The sequence below is a fragment of the Trichosurus vulpecula genome, chromosome 3 (assembly GCF_011100635.1).
Source record: "Trichosurus vulpecula isolate mTriVul1 chromosome 3, mTriVul1.pri, whole genome shotgun sequence".
In the NCBI taxonomy this organism is placed as follows: Eukaryota; Metazoa; Chordata; class Mammalia; order Diprotodontia; family Phalangeridae; genus Trichosurus; species Trichosurus vulpecula.
In genome coordinates this window covers 335,060,916-335,082,506 of record NC_050575.1, presented here as the reverse complement: position 1 = coordinate 335,082,506, position 21,591 = coordinate 335,060,916, and the positions used below count along the sequence as shown (strand labels likewise).

The window sequence follows — 21,591 nt, the reverse complement described above, 5'->3', positions numbered from 1 at the left end:
CCCAATACATAGTTACCAGAGTTTAACAAAGTCTCAGCATCCGGGTTTACGAGCTGGAGGGCTCCTTAGCTACAGCTGCCCAGGATGTCTGCATCAGCACCATCATGAGTGAGAGCCCTGCGCAAATGGATCTGTCTTCCCTTCTTAGAGGGTTTCAGACGTCATCGAACATCATCTGAATGACCAGAACTTAGGCTGCTATGATTGGCTCTTGAGTTAGCCCCTCCCCTTAGGACCCTGGGAGGTTCACATCCACATAGGTTAGGTTAACACCTAATAGGGGTTAGAGCCTGGGGCTTAGCACTTAGTAAGACTCAAGACAGGCATGGCTCTGGAGTTAGCACCTCCCCTTAGCCAGCCCCACCTTGGGCCCCACCCCAGTCACCAATCCAAAACCACATAGGTTCCATACCTAATAGGGGTTTGGGCCTGGGGCTTAACACCTACTAAGGCTCAATGAAATACACTGAATTACTCACAGGAAACAAAGGCCAACTAAGTGCTAAGAGCCCATTTTGCTTACCAACACAGGGAGCAGGAAAGGTTTCCTGTAGGTGAGCCTTGAAGGAAGCCTGGCATTCTAAGAGGTAAATGAGAGGATGGAACACATTCGAGGCATGAGGCACATACAGCTTGTGTAAAGGCAGACAGAAGAGTTGCACAGTGGTGACAGGGAGGGGGACTCCATTCTGAGGAGTCTGTTGAGGAGTCCTTGAAGAAAGAAATGTGAGGCCAGGGCAGAGGGGGTGGAATGGAAAAATGAGGAGGAATTAAAGTCACAGTGAAGAAGAAGGAGAGCTTTGGGGGTGGCAAAACAGATGGAGAGATGGAAATTGAGAATTTGCAAGTTTGAGATTATAGAAGCATCACAGTTTGGGGAGATGTGCTTTTTAAGATATGAGATAAAGCAGGAAAGGTGGGATCATACAATTTCGAGCTTGAAGGGACCTTGAGTATCATCTGGTCCATCTCCTCCATTTTATAATTGAGTGATCAAAGATCCAGAGATGTTAAGCAATTGTCCAGTTTATACAGGTAGCAGAGTGGACATTTAAACCTAGAACATCTGACTCTAATTTCAGTATTCTTTCCTCTACATCAGGATGCCTATCAGAAAGAGTGGCATAAAAATGTAAAGAACCTTGAGTGGCATGAAATATGTACCTTTTTCAGAGTCACTGAAGATTTTATAGGATAACATAACCAGATCAATTATAAGGAATCAATTATAAGAAATCTTATTTAAAAGGGACTACAGAGGTCATCAAATCCAACCTATTCCTTTAAAAAAAATCACCTACAAAACATATTCTTCGGCATTTTCTTGAGGACTTTGGTCATTTTTAGTGAGAAGGGGACTGATCCACTTTTGAATAGCTCTATTTTTAAAAAAAAACACATTTTATATACATTTTTAGACTGGGTCTCCCTGTGTCATCCAGGCTAAAAGTGCAGTGTCCACTCATGGACCCAATCCTACCACTGATCGGCACCCAAAATTTGACCTTCTCCATTTCTGACCTGGGTCCATTTACCCAGCCTCCATATTGGTGCCAGACCTAGTGCAGACACCCAATTCCCTTAGCACAGTGAGGCTCAGAACTCCTGAGCTGAAGTGATCCACCAACTTCAGGCTTCCCAGTAGAGGTTCTACAAGCATGCACCACCATGCCCCAGGAATAGCTCTATCTATAAGGAGGATTTTCCTTATGTCAATCTAAATTTGCCTCTTCATAACTTTCACCCAGTATTCCTAATTCTTCTTTCTGAGGCTAAACAGAACAGGTCTAATCTCACTTCCCTGTGACAATCCTTTAAATACTTGAAGATACTATCATACCCCTTTCCCCCAAATCTTCTCTTCTCCAGGCTAATTGTCTGCAGTCCGTTCTAGTGATCATCATATGGCCTGACCACAAGCCACAGGCCCCTTCCTCCTTAATCACCTTCCTCCTGTGCTCTACAGCTTCTCAATGTCCCTCTTTGAATGAGGCACCAAAAATTAATACAACCCTGAAATGTAGTTGGATGAGGGAAGAATACAGCAGAACTATCACCTTATTCCTGGAAGATATACTTCACTTTGTGCCCCTATAACTATATTTCTCTGAGGAGTGTGGGTACATGATATAATATCTTTCAGGTATATTCCAGGACCACTGTATAAATACCACCCCTCTCTACTACTGACTTGTCTTTTTATCGGTTCTCTCTGGCTGGTGTCTTCTTGTTTCAGTCATGTCCTACTCTCCATGACCCCATTTTGGGGTTTTCTTGGAAAAGATACTAGAGTGATTTCCTTCAGGAACTGAGGCAAACAGGGTTAAGTGACTTGCCTAGGGTCGCATAGCTAATAAGATTCTGAGGCCAGATTTGAACTCAGGAAGATGAGTCTTCCTGATTACAAACTTAGTGTTCTATCTGCACCACCTAGCTGCCCATCTCTCTGGGTACAGAGGTAATATAATGGGTATGCTCTGAAATATTTTCAATAAATTATTAAAATTAAAGTAACGATTATTTCTCTAATAGGCTTGGCCCCACCTGAATAAAACCAGGAAAATCTTTTCTACCATGAACTCACTTCCCTTGTCTCAATCTTAAACCTCAGAATTACAGACTTAGGCAAAATCACTACAGTCATGTGATTTATTGTGTTAATTCATATTTAAATGATGTATAAGAGACTGTGATGGGGTTCTTAGCACCTCTTTTCTCCCCTGCTATGCTTTCCTTGTAGTTGGTCTGGAAGGCATGGGGTGAGGGTGGTTGTTGCTAAAGAAATATTTTTATACTTAACTCAGAATGTGAATTTTTCCTAGCACTGTGTTCTGTGAAAAGCCTGAGGAAGAAAGGTTGTTGATTGGACATCAATATCAATTTGCCGCAAATATCAATTCAACCTTCTCTGAGCCCTAATTTACTCCTACCATACATCAGTCTTTTCTCCTCTTGTGCTCCAGTCTGCAAATTCATCCACATGTATCTCTGACCCACCCCCACCAGATACCCCTAAACTTGGGCAGAAGTCCTTTGCTTTAAGTTACTAGAATTCCAAAATGAATTTTGTTTTCCTAGATTCCTATAAATACTCTAGTATAGCTCAACAATTCTCCATTATTCTGAGAAGGGCCTTCAAATTCTCTGTGATCTGGGGTCTAGACAACCTGGAACTGCAACTGCGTTAGTTTTTGGAGGAGTCACATCAAGCTTGAAATCTACTTAAATCACCAGATTTTTTTCAGATGAATTCTACCCATTCCTCACCCATTTTGTACTTGAGAATTTAATGTTTTAACCCAACTATATGACTTTACACTTATCCCTAACACATGTTATATTGTTAAATATCCCTATTAAATTTTTATTAGGCACAGTGGTCAAGCAAACAAACATTTAATGAGTATCCACTGTGCGCCAGGCTCTGAGTTAGACCCTAGGAATACAAAGGTAAAAATGAAATGATCTCTATCCTCCACAAGCTTACCTTCTAAAAGAGGAGGCACAGGTACATATATACACACACACACACACACACACACATATATACACACACACATATATATAAAATACACACACACATATATATACATATACACATACATGTATATATAGACACATATATATTAAGGTATGTACAAAAAACATAGAACTGCAAGAAGTCCAATTTGACTAGACTGTAGAATAAGTAAGGGGGAAATGTATAATAAGCCTAGAAAGTTAGGCTGGGGCCAGTGAAGCACTAAAAATGCCAGAGGAGTTTATTTTTTATCCTGAAGTTAATACAGTCATTGAAGTTTATTCAGTCGGAGAGTGACGTAGCCAGACCTTTGCCTTATGAAAGCCATTTTGGTGGTTGTGGGGAGGATGGAATGGAGAGGGGAGAGATTTGAGGCAGGAAAACCAAGCAGGAGAGTACGGCCATACTCCAGGTGAGAGGTGATCAGGACCTGAACTAGGATGGCAGTGTTTGTGTGAATAAGAAGGGATGGATGTGAAAGATGTACAAATAGAATCAACAAGTCTTGGCAATTGATTGAATAAGAAATGTTCTGCTGCCTGTCTTTTGGGATTCTGACTCTATTGCCCAGTGGGTTAGCCATCCCTCCCAGCTTCAAGTCATCTGCAGATTTGGTTAGCATATCATCTGCACTGTTTTCTAAGCCAATTATATGCCAATTACTGAAATGGTACTGGACCAGGCACAGATCCCTGGGAAACTCCAATGGATACTTTCCAAGTTGCCATTGAACTATTAATGACTACTCCAGTTCTAGAATTTTGGAAGAAATCTAAGTTAAGCAATAGCGTGGCCTATAGTCTGCTAATGCCATTCTTCTCCGCTTGGAACATCTGCATTCTTGGCACTTCTGACAGCTCGTGCTAATGCGTGGAACAGGGAGATGAAGTGAGTTGTTCTCTGAAAGGAACTAAAACTGTTGTAAGGTTCTGCGGTACAGGCCAGCCTAGGTGGTGGTGGTAGTGGGGCTGGAGTCAGAAAGACTCCTCTTCGTGGGTTCAAATAAGACACTAGCTCTGTGACCCTGGGCAAGTCGTTTAACCCTGTTTGCCTCAGTTTTCTTACCTGTAAAATGAGCTGGAGAAGGAAATGGCAAACTGCTCCGGTATATCTGCCAAGAAAACCCCAAAAGTGCCATGAAGAATTGAACACAACCGAACAAGTATTTTATTTATCATGATGGTATTTGAGAAATAAATGGCAATACAGATGTATCTAAGACATATTGTTAGAGGATAGACTGCTGCTCTTTCAGTAATTATACTGATCCTTATTGGTTTATGAGAATAGTGAAATATACGTTCATGAAGAGTCAGATACAACTAAAAAACGACTGAACGACTGATACTACTACTAATAGCAATCTATCCTTCCTCCTCCTTAAATTCCCCTGATAAACTTCTAATGCCAAATCAGCAAAACTCAAATGCTGGTAGCTCTTCACCATCTCTTGTGACAGTGTTGATTTAGCAATCTCTGTTCAGCAGTCCCATGGCTGCTGTGAGCCAAGGTGGTGGAGACTAGATGAATAGTAAGTACCAATAGTGCTGAAGTCCTAAAGTCATACAGAGAAGTAGTTTGGGGAGAAACATAATGAACTCAGTTTTTAATATTTAGCTTGAGGTGCCAGTAGGATGTATACACGGAAATGACCAGCAGATAGAAGACTAGTAATAGACAGTTGGAGATGCCAGTCTGAAACTTAGAAGAGGGGTAGATTTAGGAGTTGGCTGTAGAGAAATGATAGTTAAACCTATGGGAGTGAATGAGATTGCCGAGGAAAAGAATCAGAGAGAAAAGAAAGCCTAGGACACACTCTGTAATGGTTTGAGAAGAGAATGATGAACTAGCGACGAAGACGAAAAAGGAGGAATGAGGAACAGTGTGGGTATCTGAATACAAGGAGGGAAAATGTATCTAAGAGGGAGGTAGTTAATAGTTTCAGAAGTCAACAAGGATGAGGACCAGGAAAGAGTCACTAAAACATTGGTGACCTTTGAGAGAGCCAGTTTTATTAGTGATGATTGCAGAAGCCAAATTGTAAGAAGTTAAAGAAAAAGTGGTCCATAAGAAAATGGAGGTATCAGGAATAGACAACTTTTTCAAGAAATTTAGCAGTGAATAAGAGAGAGATTGGAGTAGTCAAATAGAATAGAAGGGTTATAGGAAGGCTGTTGGGGTTTTTTTTTATTAGGGCTGGGAAAGAAGGGATAAGTACATGGAGCAATGGTCCACTAGTAGGGGATGGGAATGAGGGCACAGGTAGAGGAATTATTTCCAGATTAGATGAAGAAAGTTAAAGGACTTTCCTTTGGATAACCTGAATCATTTTACTGAAGTAGGTTTTCATCTACTATAATTGTGGAAAGTGAGAAATTAAGTTTTATCTGTCCCTATCTATAAGAAGCAGAGACCAAGAACTTCCAACACCTAAAATTATGCCTTTCCTTTATCTCTTCTAAATCTCCCTGTTCATTTAGATTTCCAAAAAGCTGGTAAGAATCCTGCAGCTTCAAACTAGTCAGTGCTACCAAGAATCACATTTGCTTTAAGATTCTTATTAAGTTGGCCTCATGCTTCTTTGATACTGAATTCGAAAAAGAGTTAGGCACATAAAGAAGGAGCCTTCTGTACTGTGAAAACATATTAGTAGTGTTCCCGGAGGAAGTGAATGAAGAGCTGGGAAAAGAATTTGGTTGGATTTCCTACATCTTCAGCAAATAGTGGGGGTCCCCCAGTGGCCTGGTTTTGAAATGTCCATTGCAAAACGGGAAAGAATGGTATCTTTTGACGTGCCCACAACATGACAAAAGTGTTCAGATTTTCCCAGAAGAGTCCCAGAGCATGTAAGATAGAAAGGAGGCAAAGAACCTGAAAATCAAATTTTCTCCTGCACAAAATACCTCCTGAATAATTCAGATCACATATTCTCAATGAGAAAACTCTTTTTTTCTCAGACATTCAGCATTTGTTTTCACCATTGTATGAGCACAGAGTCTTCAACACAGTTGGTGCCCAATAAATACTTACTGAAGAAACAAGCCACTTTCTAGAGTTGGGGTTATTAATCTTTTTAGAGTCATGGACCCTTTCGGCAGTCTGGTGAAACCCACGGACTCCTTAGAATAATGTTTTTAAATGCATAAAACAAAATATGTGGGATTGCAAAGGAAACTACATATTGAAATAGTTATCAAAACATTTTAAAAACAAGCTCATGGGGCAGTTAGGTGGCTCAGTGAGTAGAGCACTGGCCCTGGAGTCAAGAGGACCTGAGTTCTAATGTGGCCTCAGACACTTGACACACTTACTAGCTGTGTGACCTTGGGCAAGTCGCTTAACCCCAATCGCCCTGCCTTCCCTGCTCAAAAAAAAAAAAAAAAGAAGCTCATATTTCCTAAGTTAGGAGCCCCTACTTTAGCTAGGTGGCATAATGGATAGAGTGCTAGAACCGAAGTCAGGAAATCCTGAGTTCAAATCCTGCCTTGTCACCTTGGGCAAGTTCCTTAACCTGCCTGCCTCAGTCTTCTTGTCTATAAAATGAGGACAATAGCACCAACCTCCCAGGGATGTTGTGAGGATCAAATGAGATATTTGTAAAGAGCTTTGCAAATCTTAAAGCAATATATAAGTGCTAGCTAGTATTATGGTTATTAGAATTACACTGATTAACACGTAAGGGGGTAGAAAAGCTAGAGTGGGTGACAGCTGTTATCATCCCTGAGAGAATGGATGTAGTGACAGACACTTAGCTCTCTGGATTAGCTCATAGCTCTTAGCTCCAACTTAGCCTGGGATGAAGAGCAGAGCTCTTGGGATGGCCCCAACTATTGCTGAGGCTAGGTAGGTGTTTCGGGAGAAATGCACTAGCAGTAATATTCTCTCAGACGAGAAAAAACTGGTCATCATGGGTTCCCATTCACTTGCAGATTTCAACAGGGTCTTACAAGCGTCAGGTCCATGAAGTCCCACTGGGGAAGCAGGTGACTGATGCCACAGTTATTGAGAATATCACCTGGGCCACCTGGACAAGGTAATTCAAAACAAATCCTCCAAGGAAAGGGTCACAATGGATTCCCCTTGTCTCAGGGTTAGTCAGGCTTCTAACTCCGAACTTGCCCAAAGTTTTGAAATGAGAATTCTATCTTCTGAAATCTACTCTTACAGGAAATCTCCTATTCTCTTTAATGAGTTCAGGGGAAATGACTTCTCCCAATAGGACCTGAGCCTTAGGTGCCACTAAAGGTCCCTAGCTGCCCAGTTGATGGTAGACCTGAGAGAGAAGCAAGAGACTAGAATTGTCATGTTGATTCAAATATAGGCTGAATTTTCTTCACAATTTGAATATAAAATCTGGGTATGATCTACGATAAATGTTACTTTCAGTATTTTTCTACATTTTTTCTTTCAAGCTCGAATTTTAGAGGTCCGGCCTATATGGGGGCAGATTGGATAGAGTGATGGGCCTGGAGTCAGGAAGACTCATTTTCCTGAGTTCAAATCTGGCCTCAGATGCTTACCAGAAGTGTGACTTGGGGCAAGTCACTCTTTGCCTCAGTTTCCTCATCTGTGAAATGAGCTGGAGAAGGAAATGGCAAACTGCTCCAGTATTTCTGCCAAGACAACCCTGAATAGGGTAATGAAGAGTCAGATACAACTGAAAAAAAGATGAACAGCCTATATAGGGAATAGGGGGTGAGGGTGGGGTGCTAGCTTTAGAACTTTAATATATCATTTAACAGGTGGGGAAACTATGTAGGAAAATACTCAAAAGGGTATTGTGCAGGTCCCGAGGATATTACTTAATGGAGAAGAGAGAATAGGAAAGCATTGCTTTCTAGACTGCTGCATTAGCAAAAACAGAGAGAAAAGGAAAATAAGGGGTTATTAGTCAACTTGACTATGTGGCTAGAACAGAACAGAGAACTTTATAGACCCCTTTGGTTCATCTTGAGAAGTTTAAAGACTAGAGTTATAAAGGAAGCACAAGGGAAAGGAGTTCTGTGGTAAAAAAAGATGCTCCCCTCTTCTCTGGCTTTGCTATCCCTAAGGGACTTTAGTAAATTCATTCATGTGCCTTCCCCATCCCTATTCCCATTTCATGCTCTTTTTTTGGTTGGAATAGCATTCTAGGAGATGAAGTCATTGGGATCTGGCCCCGAAATGCAGATAAGGCTGATGTCAACTGTGCCTGTGTGACGCATGCTGGCCTGAATGTTGCCACCGGAGATGACTTTGGGCTGGTGAAACTCTTTGATTTTCCATGCACAGAAAAATTTGTGAGTCTTCCTTGGAATGTAGTTGCCTGTGCTGGGTATTTTTCCCAAATTCTCTGGTGTCCATAGGCCTATTAGCCAGTTGGCATTTTTACTATTTAGTACCTTTGGTGCACAAGTCATGGTATACCCAGGAATGGGAGTAGATGTTTAGGAGCAGAGGTGGAGCTGAGGGGTGAAGGATGAGAGGCCAATCAGGAGTCTAATTTTTAAGCCAGTTCCCAGGGTAAGGTATGGCAGCTCCTTACACTGAATACACAACCTTTAGTAATCTGGTCCATCCCCCTACAGCCACAAGATGAGACAATAACTAAACTTAGATGGTGCTTTGCAAGATGCTGGAGGCAACAAAAATAGCTTTTGCTCAGTTGTGCTTTGGAAGCTATTCATATCCCTACAATCATAGAAAGTACTTTCTAGGATAAAGGGTGTGAATTTTATTTGGAGAGGTCAACTAGGTAAAAAATATCATGGGGTATAAAGCGGAAAAGGGGACAGAAGGCCTACAGTATGGAAGAGGGCAGAAAAGATAAAAGGGTAGATTAGGAAGAAGCCACCAGACCAAGTGGCAATGTGGGTACATCAGGAAATTGGCATAAAGTTGGGGAGATCCTAGAAGTCGGCTTTGAGGTGTTTGTGAATGCTGGGAAGGACAGGGATACTCCAATACTCTTATCCAATTTCCTTGGTGTTAACTTTCACTTACAGGCCAAACACAAACGTTACTTTGGTCATTCGGCTCATGTGACCAACATCCGATTCTCTCATGACGACAAGTATGTCATCAGTACTGGAGGAGATGATTGCAGGTAACCTACAATGCAGGCTTCATGGATGCATTCTTCTGTCCCCTAAGCCCTCTCTTCAGATTGTTTCTGCCAGGTCTCTGACTGCCTCCCTAGTCTAACCAGGCCTGACCTTGTTAAGTAGGATGATTTTTGAGTCTTTATGGTGAAAAGTAGCATCAAAGTCCAAGGTCCCAATCCAATTCTAAGAGCTTTGGACAGCTTCACAGTAGCCTTGGAATATTGGGTACCCCAAGGGCCATGTGACTGGTTAACACTGTGATCACGTGACCATATAAAATGCAGGTATCAGCCCCATCCCTTCAAGTTTACTCTAGCTCATCTAAAATGGTTAGCTCATTTCCATGGGCTGACAGCATCTAGGATGTAGCTGTTTATAGATAAACAGAAGGGGAAATGGTCCTAGATCCAATGCATATACATTGTTCGTCAGTTTGAGTCATGTTAACAAAATTATAGTCAAGGTATTTAAGATGAGCTTAAATGCATCCTCTTCATTGCTTGTGTGTGGCCTAAGAGCAGAACAGAAGGATCCCTATGTGTCCCCAGAGCACCCATACTTTGGAAAGGAAAATTTTCAGCCCAGTCCCAGAACCATAGCAAGCTCTGTGACCTTTTTCCAGCCTCCTGTTTGGCACTCAGTGAAATTTCCTCTTCAGTGGGGGACCCTTGAAGTTCATCCAATGAATGCCCATGTTATTAAGGACTAGCTTAATCCACTTCACTCGTATTGGAAAGATATCTACACTGATGATGTACCTCACTGCAACACAAGCACATTTCAGGTTGCAGGGACTGATAAGGGAAGAAAGGCCATTTGGATTTTAGTTGTTTCAAGGGTGGTTTATTTATTTATTTTTTGGCATCACTTTCTCTCCCCAACCTACTTTAAAACTGCATTACCACCAGGAGGCCAGATCCCTTCTCAGCCTGCAGGGTCATAGGTTCTCCATTCTTGGCCATCTTTGGTCACTGCTCAGCACTTGGCAAGCCTTTAAATGGCTCAATACTAGCAACCAGCCACCTTACACGTCATGAGATGTCCATGCTTAGAAGTCATGCTAGCTAAATAATTTCTGGCTGCCTGAGTAATGAGGAAAGGCAGATGTAAGTAATTTACCCTCACAGGGAAAAACAAGGTGGCTTCAATCAGTGGGCTATAAGCCTTGAGGGAATGGTGTAAGTTATTCAAACTCCTGAGAGGCGACTCTCACACCCAAGTGATGTCAGAAAAAAACTCATCCTAACAGTCCCCCAACCCCCACCAAAAGAAAAGCTAACAAAGCAAACAATGCATTTTGACTGCCCAATAAGACTCTTAAGCAGCTGAAAAAATTGCCAATATAAATTAACTTGTCTTTTTTTTTTCTTTTTAGTATATTCGTGTGGAGATGTTTGTAAAAGAACAAAAAACACAAAACCTGGAGAAACGTATCACATTACTGCTGCACTTCAGAGGCTGTGGCTAGGTGCCTCTTTACCTTTTCAGGTGCTTGGAAATGACTGATGTAAGAGGATGCGGTCACAATTGTGTTCTAAGGAAGCACTCTAACAACCTAGAATTTGCAAAACTGATAAATCCCATGGAGAAGGAAAACCAAACTTAAGACTTTGGTGGCCCCTATTCCTAAAGAATAAAAATCATCACTCTCTCACACACACACAGTCAAAAAATTGTCTGATAAGGTAGCCCACTGACAAAATTTTAAGCCTCAGTTGCCCTAACAATTACATAGCTTTACTTTGCATTGTAACTTCTTAAAAGTCTGTTTTATGTCCTGTTTTCACACATTTTCGGAGATGTTCACCTTTTCAAAATCACTATCTTGAACAAGATTAATTCTAAGTTATATGCACTGGGATAAAGGAAGGCTAAAGTACAGTTTTCCACTAAAGCTAAACACTTTCAAAAACCAAACGAGCCATGTACAAAAGTTGAAAATGTTAATTTTTTAATGTTTTATTTGCAAAGTTTTATATCCATAAAGTGCCTTTGAAAGTTTTTAGTCATGTGGGCTACTCTCACCTCCCACAAATACCTGCTTTCTACATATGGTGCTATAACTTTAAAACTGAGGGCTAACCAAACACCCTTAGCAGATATGTAGTTTCTCATTCCTGTCATTTTTTTTTTTTTTACAAAATTTGAAATGGGATATCACCAGTCATCTGCTTCAGAAATAATGGATACAGGTGAGCTAATGTTATTTTAGTGCAGTAGGGGTGGCGTAGTAGGTGAATGACTGAGATTTTTACTAAGCTTAGTTCATGAAGCAGGCTGGACCCCAAATCACATTTTTCAAGAATTCTAGAAATAAAAAAGGCTGCTTCAAAGGCACAAGAAGATGGCCTCCAAACTCACTTGTTCTATGTTCTAGTCTATGCTTGATGGTAAATAGCTAAGTGTCAATTAAAATCTCTGCTGCCTCAGTTTCCTGAGTGATACTAGCTAAGGCTGAACAGAATCTCAGTCTTCCCCACAACTCCATTTCTTCTCACTCCTCACCTCTCAAAATTGGCAGGCAGCCTTCAGCTAGGGTTGTTGGTTTTGGTCCATTGTCTTGCTTCAGGAAGAGGCCAGAACAAAAATCCCTGTGTGACAAATTTCTAAGCCCCTGAGGTATTTGATACAACTTAAGTATTGGTAATTTATAAAAACTTAAAAGTTGCCTGTCAGGCTTATAAAATGAGTTTTGCTTAATAGACTTTTCCAAACCACACCATCTAAGATTATAGTGTAATCTATTGCTGGCAAAAATAAACCATGGTCTGTAATAGACCACAGGGCCCTAACCCAGTGCCTTGCATAAAGAAGGCACTTAATGAATGCTTGTTGATTACACAGTAAGGCAGAGAATAAAGAGGGAAGGAAGACATAAGTACACTGTATTGATTGGCAGTACTGACAGTATGTATGCACTAGCTATTCCTTATACATTTACTGAACTACTGAAATTTAAGAGCTATTGGCTATTTTATCATGTTTAGACAAAAAAAAAAAAGCAAAATGAAATATCTCCAATTAAGGAATAAAGATTCTAACATCACAAGTGCTTCGGCATTCTCAATGAAATACATCATTCATTAAGCTATTTTTCTATGCCAAATTTATTAATGCCTTATGTTAATGTACGATTAGTCTGTCAGATCCACGAGTCCCTACGCGGTCTTCACTAGCGTTTGATCCCCCCTCCCCCCCATATCGATAAGGTAACCATAGTGGCTGGTGATGCTGGGTGGTCACCACATTTGCCTATGCTGTATTACTGCTGGCCTTTCACGTTGATCGTACCTTAACTAGAAATAAACATGTGGAAATACACAAACTGATCAATGGTGACATGTGAAAGGGAGATAGTGTCTGTGCGTGTCAGGAAAACACTTAACGTGTAATTTGTAAGCATTTATATGGTGTGATTTTATGTATAAATCCTGCACTGTATCCTAATGTAAATTCAAATACTGGCGCATGAATTTATTTTTCAATTGTTTAAAGTGTTTAAAAAACACAATTTGAAAACATTTTTGTTATGTGTCCAATAAATTTGATTACATACACATTTGCAATGTTGACTTGTATTGTCGATGGCTTGATAGAGTCATGTTTAAATTTAACGAGTGACCTATATATAGTGCAAAAACTGCAAAGCACTTTCCCCACGCTCTCATCTGACCCTTACGACCCCACGAAGTAAGGGCTGGGGGATTATCCTTCTCATTTTACAGGGCAGATTATCAGGCTCAGGGCCCAAGTGACTATTCACTCATAAATCATGGCGCAAGATTCACACTCACATCCATCCTGAGCCCATCCCCTGTACTGTTTTTTCTACCATGTTGTCTGGTCTCTGCAGTATACCTAAAAACAATAATGGACACTGATCTTCTAGGAGCTGGACTATGAGCTTTAACAAAAGCTAAGAAGTGAACATTTCCATTCAATTGCTGAAGCAAATGATAGAAAAAGTTCCCAAGTTTCTAGACAACTGGACCCCAGTTTAAGGTGTTATTTAAAGACAAAGATAAAAACAACCTTTGAATAATTTTTAGTTTCACAAAAACAAAACACCAAAAATATTTTAAGTCTCTAAGCTTTATTGATACTTGGTTGGTTTTACATTTCACAATGCATTCCACAGACTTAGTTCAGGTACAGCTTAAACCGCAATTGAATAAATCTTAATTTGTAATTTCTTGCATAACAATGTTTGATATTTCCAAACAACATTTTTTTTTCAGCATTAGATTCAGTCCATAGATCCCAAGTGTGTGATGAAATTAACTATAGGAGGTCTGAGCAATGAAGTGTATGTTGTGGACTTTCTATGGGCATGGAGTTGTGTTTTATGTTGAAAATGGATGGTAGTGTTCCTAGAAATATAGTTTATTTTTCTAGCTTATGTGATTTAGAGCTACTCATAAAACCATCAATTCTGAAATATCAAGCACTGTGGGGCAGCTGAAAGGTCTAAGCTTGGTGAAACACTATATATATTTATATATATTGGCAATTAATAAAACAGTAAAATCACAATACAGCTAGACTCATACCAAGAAGGCAAGCTTTCTCCTTGCTTTAGTGGTATGATCTCTTCTAAACATTTCATTTTAGAAAATCTGCATCATTCTACACAGACCATACACAGGGCACAAACTGTGACAGGGTTTCCCCATCAGTTCCACCTGCTATACACCTTCTTAAAACACAGCAAGACTACCTCCAATGAAGCACAATGTACAGCTTCCTCAGATCGTTGTGTGAGAGCCAGTGCCTCACAAAGGATAAACAAATATGATTACAGCTGAAGTCCAGACATAGCAGCTTACGATATTTAAGATGACAAAACACATGGCAGTCAAAACAAGTATTTTTCCTCAAACACTGCGTTGCTAAAAAATAAAGATCTGTGAGACTGCTCTGCAATGTCAAGGCTCCATTCTCCCCCGACCCTCCCCATGGAATCCAAATGAAAATTTCCCCCGAATGATGAATTCCTAGTGGTGTTTACTGCTGATTTTACTCAGCTTTGGATTTCAATCCAGGGATTTTTGCTTGGATTCTACAAGTGAAAGGGAAAAAAAATTAGTAAAATTCTAAAGACAAGGGTTTTAAAGATGATATCTTCTTTCTTTTTGAAATAAAAGTAGTAAGAAATACATTGCAACAATGATATGTTTAAGCTGCCAAAACATAAGCTATATTTATCTACTCTTTTCTGGTAAACTGGGTTTACAAACATAATGGCCTTAAATACAAGTGCAATTTAAATAATGGAAAGATCTCATTTTAGCTGTATTGGCAGCAAATAATTGGGAATAAGCTGTCCCTAAAAACCATGCATTATTCCTTTTGTACTCAGTATGGACATTTTTGCTGCAGTCTCAAAGTCAAAAGTATCTTTTTATGAAAAGAATTACGACTAGAATACTTACTTAGCCATAGCATCTTTAACATTCTTATTCACAAGTCCTAAATAATGATCAATCTGGGTCTGCAAACACAAGGTAAAATGGTTGACAGATATAATTAGCATTGTTAAAGACAAATGAATGTCCTATAACTCTAGATGCTTAAGAAATAATTTCATTAAGGTTTTCTACAACCCATCATAAACCCCACACCATATGAGATTATTCTATCAAGCCATCCACTTTAAACTCACCTGATGCCTTTCATAAATAACAGGAACACTGAAGACTGAAATCAGAGCTGTAATTGAGAAAAAGAATTTTAAACTCATATCTGGAATACTCAGTGACAGCCGAATCACAAAAACTTTCAAACAGACAAGTCTAAATATAACTTGACAGTGATTCTCCATGAATAGATGGAAGGGTCTTCTGGAGAAAAGCTCTTTCAATGTGAGCACTTGATATAGATATCCCCGTCCCTCCCCTCCACCCTCTCCCACTCCCCAGCAGCCCTGGAATGGATACAAGTAAGGTAAGGGTACAAGAATAATTTACACCACTCTATGATATTCATTCACTTGCAATTTGCTAAGCACCTACTACGTGCCAAGCACTGAAGATGACAGCCTTTTCCCCCAAGAAAGCTCATAGACTACTGGGTGGAAACAACACATACATATATAGAATAAATACAAAATGTAAGTGAGAGAAATACAGAAGGACTGGGCAGGAAGACTAATTAGGAAGCTAATCGGCCATCCAGGCAAGAAATGGTGAGGGTGGAAATGGAGAAAAGGAGATGGATGCAAGAGATGTAGAAGTAAATGCGACAAGAACTGGCAAATGACTGGGGTAGAATGAAGAGTCAGGGGTGACTGTCCAGAAGGATGGGGGTACCCTCAAGAGGAACAAGACAGTCTGGAGGAGACAGATATAGGGGTGGAAGGTGGCGAGTCTGTTTTGTACATGCTGAGATGCCTACAACATCCAGCCAGAGCTACCCAAGAGCAGTGGGTGATGTGGGACTAATGGAAGTCACAAGAGAGACTAGAGCTACACTCACAGGCCTGGGAGCCACCTGGATAAGGGTGAAAACTGCTGTCACGGAAGCCAAACGATGACAACGAAAACGAAACAAAGCAGACCCAGGACAGAGCCATGAGGGAGGAATGTGCCAGAGATCAGAAGGCCTGGCTAAGGAGGACTTGAGAAAAAGCCTTGTGCGCCACAGAGATAGCTGCTAACTTTGGAAGCAATGACGGCACTAGTAACAACAGCAAGCATTTGCTGCAAAGCGCTGTACAAATGTGGCAGCTTCAGTTGAACGATAACGTTAGGAGTCAAACCGCCAAACTGCACAGGGCTGAGAAGCGGAGACCGCAAGAGTAGATAGTGTTCCCTAGAATCTGACTGTGAAAAGCAGGGCTGGGGAGATTCAGCATTAAGGGGATGGCAGGATCCAACTTGTTTTGTTTTTAAGGATGGGGGAGACCCAGGCATGGTGGTAAGGAGCAGGGAAGGGGCTCACTCTACAAGGACCAGCTAACAGCGGACACTGGAGAACAACTCTTCATCAGAGACTGGAGTAAGGAAGACGATAACAAGAGATTTTGAGACGTAGCATAGGAGAGAAAAACTCAAGAGTGAATAACCTCTATTCTCTCTGTAGAATATGAAGCAAGGGCCTCTGCTGAGAGGGAAATATTGTTCAGTCAAGAGGCAATTGCTTTTTTGGTGGAGTTTATTAAGGGAAAAATGAAAAGATCTGGAGTTTGTCAGGTAAAGGCACCCTTTATGGTCTAGTTGGTCCACTATTGCTAACCGGACCTTTATAAACGAAAAAAATCAATGCTGACTGATCAATGCTGACTGATTTGAAGGACTAGTAGTTTAATCATAACTTGAAATCCATCACTTAAACATCGAAGTTCCCTTTTCCCCAGTATTTAATAATTGTGGTTATTTCCCCAGGTAATTTTATCGACTTACCCAGTATCAGTAGTGTCAGGCCATTGAACAAGGCACCGACATAGGTGAAGATCCACATCAATACTGCAAACTATAAATGAAAAACAAAAACAAAAAGTATAAAAGCAATACAAAATTCCAAGTCATTCTTTCATGAATTAAACCTTTCAAAAACAACTCCTATGCACTAGATGAGAAGCATCATCTTTTTATTTTTTAAACTCACTAAAAAACTATCTTTAACGTAGTTTGGAGGCATGCCAAACTAGGCATCTGGGATAAATTTTCAAGGACATATGGAACATTTTGCTTCCAATCTTAATTGTACATTCAACCATTTGATGGATTTAAAGTTTTCTCCTAGATAATACCAATACAAATGGCTACCTCAGCCTCCCTTAGATTAGTAAGAGTTCTATGTACGTATCCCATTCACCTTGGGAGACAAAACTAACACTTTACCCTCAACCTCCAATTCAATTATTGTTATTATTTTTAGAAATTACTACTAAATTATTACTAATATTTGCAATTCAATAAAAATTTATTAAGTGCCAACGACGTGCCAGGCACTGTGCTAAGTATTGGGGACACAAAGAAGGGGTCAGTCTCTGCCCTTAAGGAGTTTACAATCTAATAGTAGGGTAAGACAATACACAAAAGATACGCAGTCAAAACCAAGCACAGTCACTGCTGGAAAATGAAGAGATACCTGGAAAGTTCGGAGCCCTCTATAAAGGAAGACTTCGGTAGGACTTTAATTGCTCTCCATCCCTCCAATCAGAGAGAAGAGGCAACTAAGGGGGCTGAGAAGGTGCTGAGTATCAAAAGCTGAGGCAATATGCATAGTGATGACTACCAGCTTATCCTGGAAGTGGCATGACGTTTGTGGAATTGGAATCGAACAGAGAGAAATATTTCCCCTATTTCATACTTTCACCCTAAAATAATTTAACCAATCTTAATCAATAAGCATTTTTAAGCCTCACTGTGTCCCAGATATTACACGAGAGATAAAAATACAAAGAATGAAACAATCTCTACTCTACAATTCTGATCGGTCAATTCACAATTCTTTAGCATCTCCTTACTGCCAACTTAAAAAACTGCAAATCTCTTAAGCCTCCTCTAGCCTGAAAAAAACTTCTTAACCCCTCCATCCCTGCTATCATCCTATTTCTCTTCTGTGCATTGCAGCTAAATTCCCCCCAAAGGTCATGTAGAATAGGGGCCTCCACTTTCTCTCCTGTTCTACTTCACCCCTTACAATCTGGCTTCTGACTTTCTCATTCCATCAAAACTGCTTTCTCCAACGTTACTAATGATCTTTAGGTGCCAAATCCAATGGCCTTTTCTTAATCCTCATCCTCCTTGACATTCTCCTTTGACAATGCTGATCACTCTCTCTTCCCTCTAGGGTTTCGGGACACGACTATCTCCTGGTTCTCCTCCTACCTATCTGACAATCTTCCTTCAGATCATACCCTCTAACCTATACAATTCCCACAGAGTTCTGGCCCTCTTCTCTTTTCCCCCTCTATCCTACTTCACTTGCTGACCTCATTGGCTCCTGTGGATTTAACTACCATCTCTATGCTGATGACTCTCAAATATACCTACCCTGACTTACCTCTCTGATGACTTCCAATACTGAATCATAAACCGGATGTTCAGTACACATCTTAAATTCAACATGTTCAGAACAGAACTTTAAACCCTTCTCTTTCCACCTTTCCTATTAACTGTAGAGAGCACCACCACCCTCCCAGTCCTTCAGGCTCACAACCTAGAAGTCATCCTGGACTCCTCACTATCTCTTACTCCCCATAACCAATAAGTTGTCCAAACCTCTCAATTTCATCTTTGCACCTTCTCTTGAATATGCCCCCTTCTTTCCTTTGATGCTGTCACCACTCTGGTGCAGGCCCTCACCACCTCATGCCTAGACTATTGCAAAAGCCTCGTGGTAAGGTCTGCCTGCCTCAAGTTTCTCTCCACTCTACTCTTTCTTCCACTAAAGTGAATTTTCCTAAAATGCGTGTGCACACACGTACACGTGCGCACACACACACACACACACAACCTCTTCTCCCTTTCCCCCACCATGCTTGATAAACTCCAGGGCTCCCTACTGCTTCCAGGAGCAAATACAAAATGCTCTGTTTGGCATTCAAAGCCCTTCATAACCTAGGCCTCTCCTAACTTTCCAGTCTTCTTATAACTTTTTTTGTTACTGTTTAGTCATATCTAACTCTTCATGACCCTATTGTTCTCTTGGAGTTCTCTTGGCAAAGGTACTGAAGTAGTTTGCTATTTTCTTTTGCAGCTCATTTTACAAATGACGAAACTGAGGCCAATAGAGTTAATTAAGTAACTTGCCCAGGTTCACACAGCTAGTAAATGTCTGAGACTGCATTTGAGCTCAAATCTTCCTGACTCTAGCTAGACCCAGCACTCTATCCACACAGCCACCAGCTGCGCATTCTCTCTGGCTCTCTCCCAAGCCTGGAACCCTCTCTCCCCCTCCTCCAACTACTGACCTCCCTGGGCTTCCTCTGAAGTCACAACTATAATTCCACCTTCTACAGAAAGGCTTTTCCAACCCCTCTTAATTCCAATGCCTTCCCTCTGTTCATTATTTCCTATATATTCTGTATATAGCTTGCATGTTGTCTCCTCCATTAAACTGTGAGTTCCTTGAGGGCAGAAACTAACTTTGCCTCTTTTTGTATCCCCAGTGCTTAGAACAGTGCCTGGCACATAGCAGAGGCGTAATAAATATTGCTTGATTGATTGGTATTCAAGGACATATATAAACTGCTTCAGTTCTACCTTCACAGCTTTATCTCATCTAGGCCACATATCCTAGACCAGGGCTGTCCAACCTTAGGTTTTTATTGAAACAACAGACAATATATTTTGATTTGCCATTTTAGTGAGAGCTCTGTGGAAGCTCGGTTTACTAAAGCACTTATGTAAACCTCTATGCTTGTAGGCAGGCCACATAAATCCCACTGAGGGCTGCATTTTGGACAGCCCTGCCCTAGACTCTAGAGCAGTGGTGTCAAACTCAAAAAGGAATGAGGGCCACTAAACCATACATAAGGATCCCTGCAAGACACATGTTGGCTTCCTTTTAAAATGTAATGTTATATATATTTTACTGTTTTTATTCATTTTGCTAAATATCTCCCAATAAAGTTTATTTATTTCATGAAATATTTCCCAATTACATGTAAACAAATCTTAAACACTTATTTTTAAAAATATGGAGTTTCAAATTCTCCCTCCCCGCTCCCTTCTTTCTTCCCTCCCCTACTTTGCACCTGGTACCATTACTACCTAGGAGGCTTTTTAGTCACTATTCCCCCAAGAGCTCCATAGTGGTTGAATAGTATCTATCAATCAAAAAGCACTTCATAAGACCCTGCTATGTCCCAGGCACTGTTCTAGGCAGTGGTGATGCAAAGACCCAGCTCTCAAGGTCCTTACATTCTACAGGAGAAGACTACAGAGAGAGAGAGAGAGAGAGAGAGAGAGAGAGAGAGAGAGAGAGAGAGAGATTGTGTGTGTGTAGACACACATACATATATACTTGTGTGTATTACAAAATCTGCTAAAAATAGGTACTTAAAGTCCTTGCACTGCATTTGTGTTTGTGTCTGAAGGGAGTGAAATTCTTGATCATGAGGGTCCTGGTATGGCAAGGTAAGGTATGTGAACCTAGTCTAGGAAAGCCAGACCACCATTACAGGGTCATAGATTTAGGGCTAGAAGGAACTTCACAGATCATTTACCTCAACACTCATTTCAGATAAGTAATCCAAAACAAAGACAGACTAAGCAACTGGTCCAAGGTCACAAAGGTTGTTTAATTGGCAGGATTTCCTTTTCTATTCCCATTTCTCATCCTCTCCTTTTAAGCTAATAGACCACAGCATGAGCAAAACTTAAATGAGATTCGTCATCTCTGGACCCAATTTGCCTTCCTTCTTTTCCCAGTAATTTTTTCCTCCCAATATTTATATTCCAATCACCACCATTTATGTAATGCTTTAAAGTCCATAAAATGTTTCACATAAATTATCTCATTTGAGTCACCTAAATAACAACCCTGTGAGGTAGGTACCACAGGAATAACTATTCACATTTCACAGTCAGGAAACTGAAATTCAGAGAGGCTGTCTGTAAAACAAGAAGATTGGGCTAAAAGAACACCGAGGTTCCTTCTTGCTCTAAACATGCTACAATTTTATTATTTTAAGTGCCTTGTCCAATTGCCTCATCATACTGTGGAGAAAACTCTGAGTTCCTGAACACTAACCAGCAGAGTCAAACTCTAACGAAATCTATCAAAATTGAGGGCTTCAAAGACATATGGGACTGGTGATAGGCAATACAATATCTGTGGCTGAGGGATCAGTCTAAGTAAAGTCTGCAGAGGTTATATGCCAAGTTGTAGAATGATTACATTTTTTGGCCAAAGGAACTTATTAAGGTACAAAGAGTTTGAGATCTGAGATCTACTTGCTTTTTTTTTAATATTTTAGTAACCATGCTGTTTTATGCATTTAAAAAAAACAACATTCTGAGAATGGGTACATAGACT

At 40.5% G+C, this 21,591-nt stretch overlaps 2 protein-coding genes across 7 annotated transcripts in view; one reads left to right on the top strand and one right to left on the bottom strand.

The window, feature by feature from the left end:
- Positions 1-11,003, top strand: part of EML6 (EMAP like 6) — a 313,373-nt gene extending 302,370 nt beyond the window's left edge. For both annotated transcript variants that reach the window (XM_036748788.1, XM_036748789.1), the window contains 4 exons: positions 7,450-7,553; positions 8,646-8,799; positions 9,505-9,605; positions 10,979-11,003. In XM_036748788.1, coding sequence (XP_036604683.1) covers positions 7,450-7,553; positions 8,646-8,799; positions 9,505-9,605; positions 10,979-11,003 — 384 coding nt within the window. The remainder of the gene's footprint in view (positions 1-7,449; positions 7,554-8,645; positions 8,800-9,504; positions 9,606-10,978) is intronic.
- A 2,674-nt stretch (positions 11,004-13,677) lies between these two features.
- The window catches only part of RTN4 (reticulon 4), a 157,560-nt gene continuing 149,646 nt past the window's right edge, over positions 13,678-21,591 (bottom strand). For all 5 annotated transcript variants that reach the window (XM_036748862.1, XM_036748864.1, XM_036748861.1 and 2 more), the window contains 4 exons: positions 17,004-17,073; positions 15,266-15,312; positions 15,036-15,094; positions 13,678-14,662 (listed from right to left, as the gene is read on the bottom strand). In XM_036748862.1, the coding sequence (XP_036604757.1) occupies positions 14,620-14,662; positions 15,036-15,094; positions 15,266-15,312; positions 17,004-17,073 (219 nt within the window). In that variant the 3' untranslated portion in view covers positions 13,678-14,619. The remainder of the gene's footprint in view (positions 14,663-15,035; positions 15,095-15,265; positions 15,313-17,003; positions 17,074-21,591) is intronic.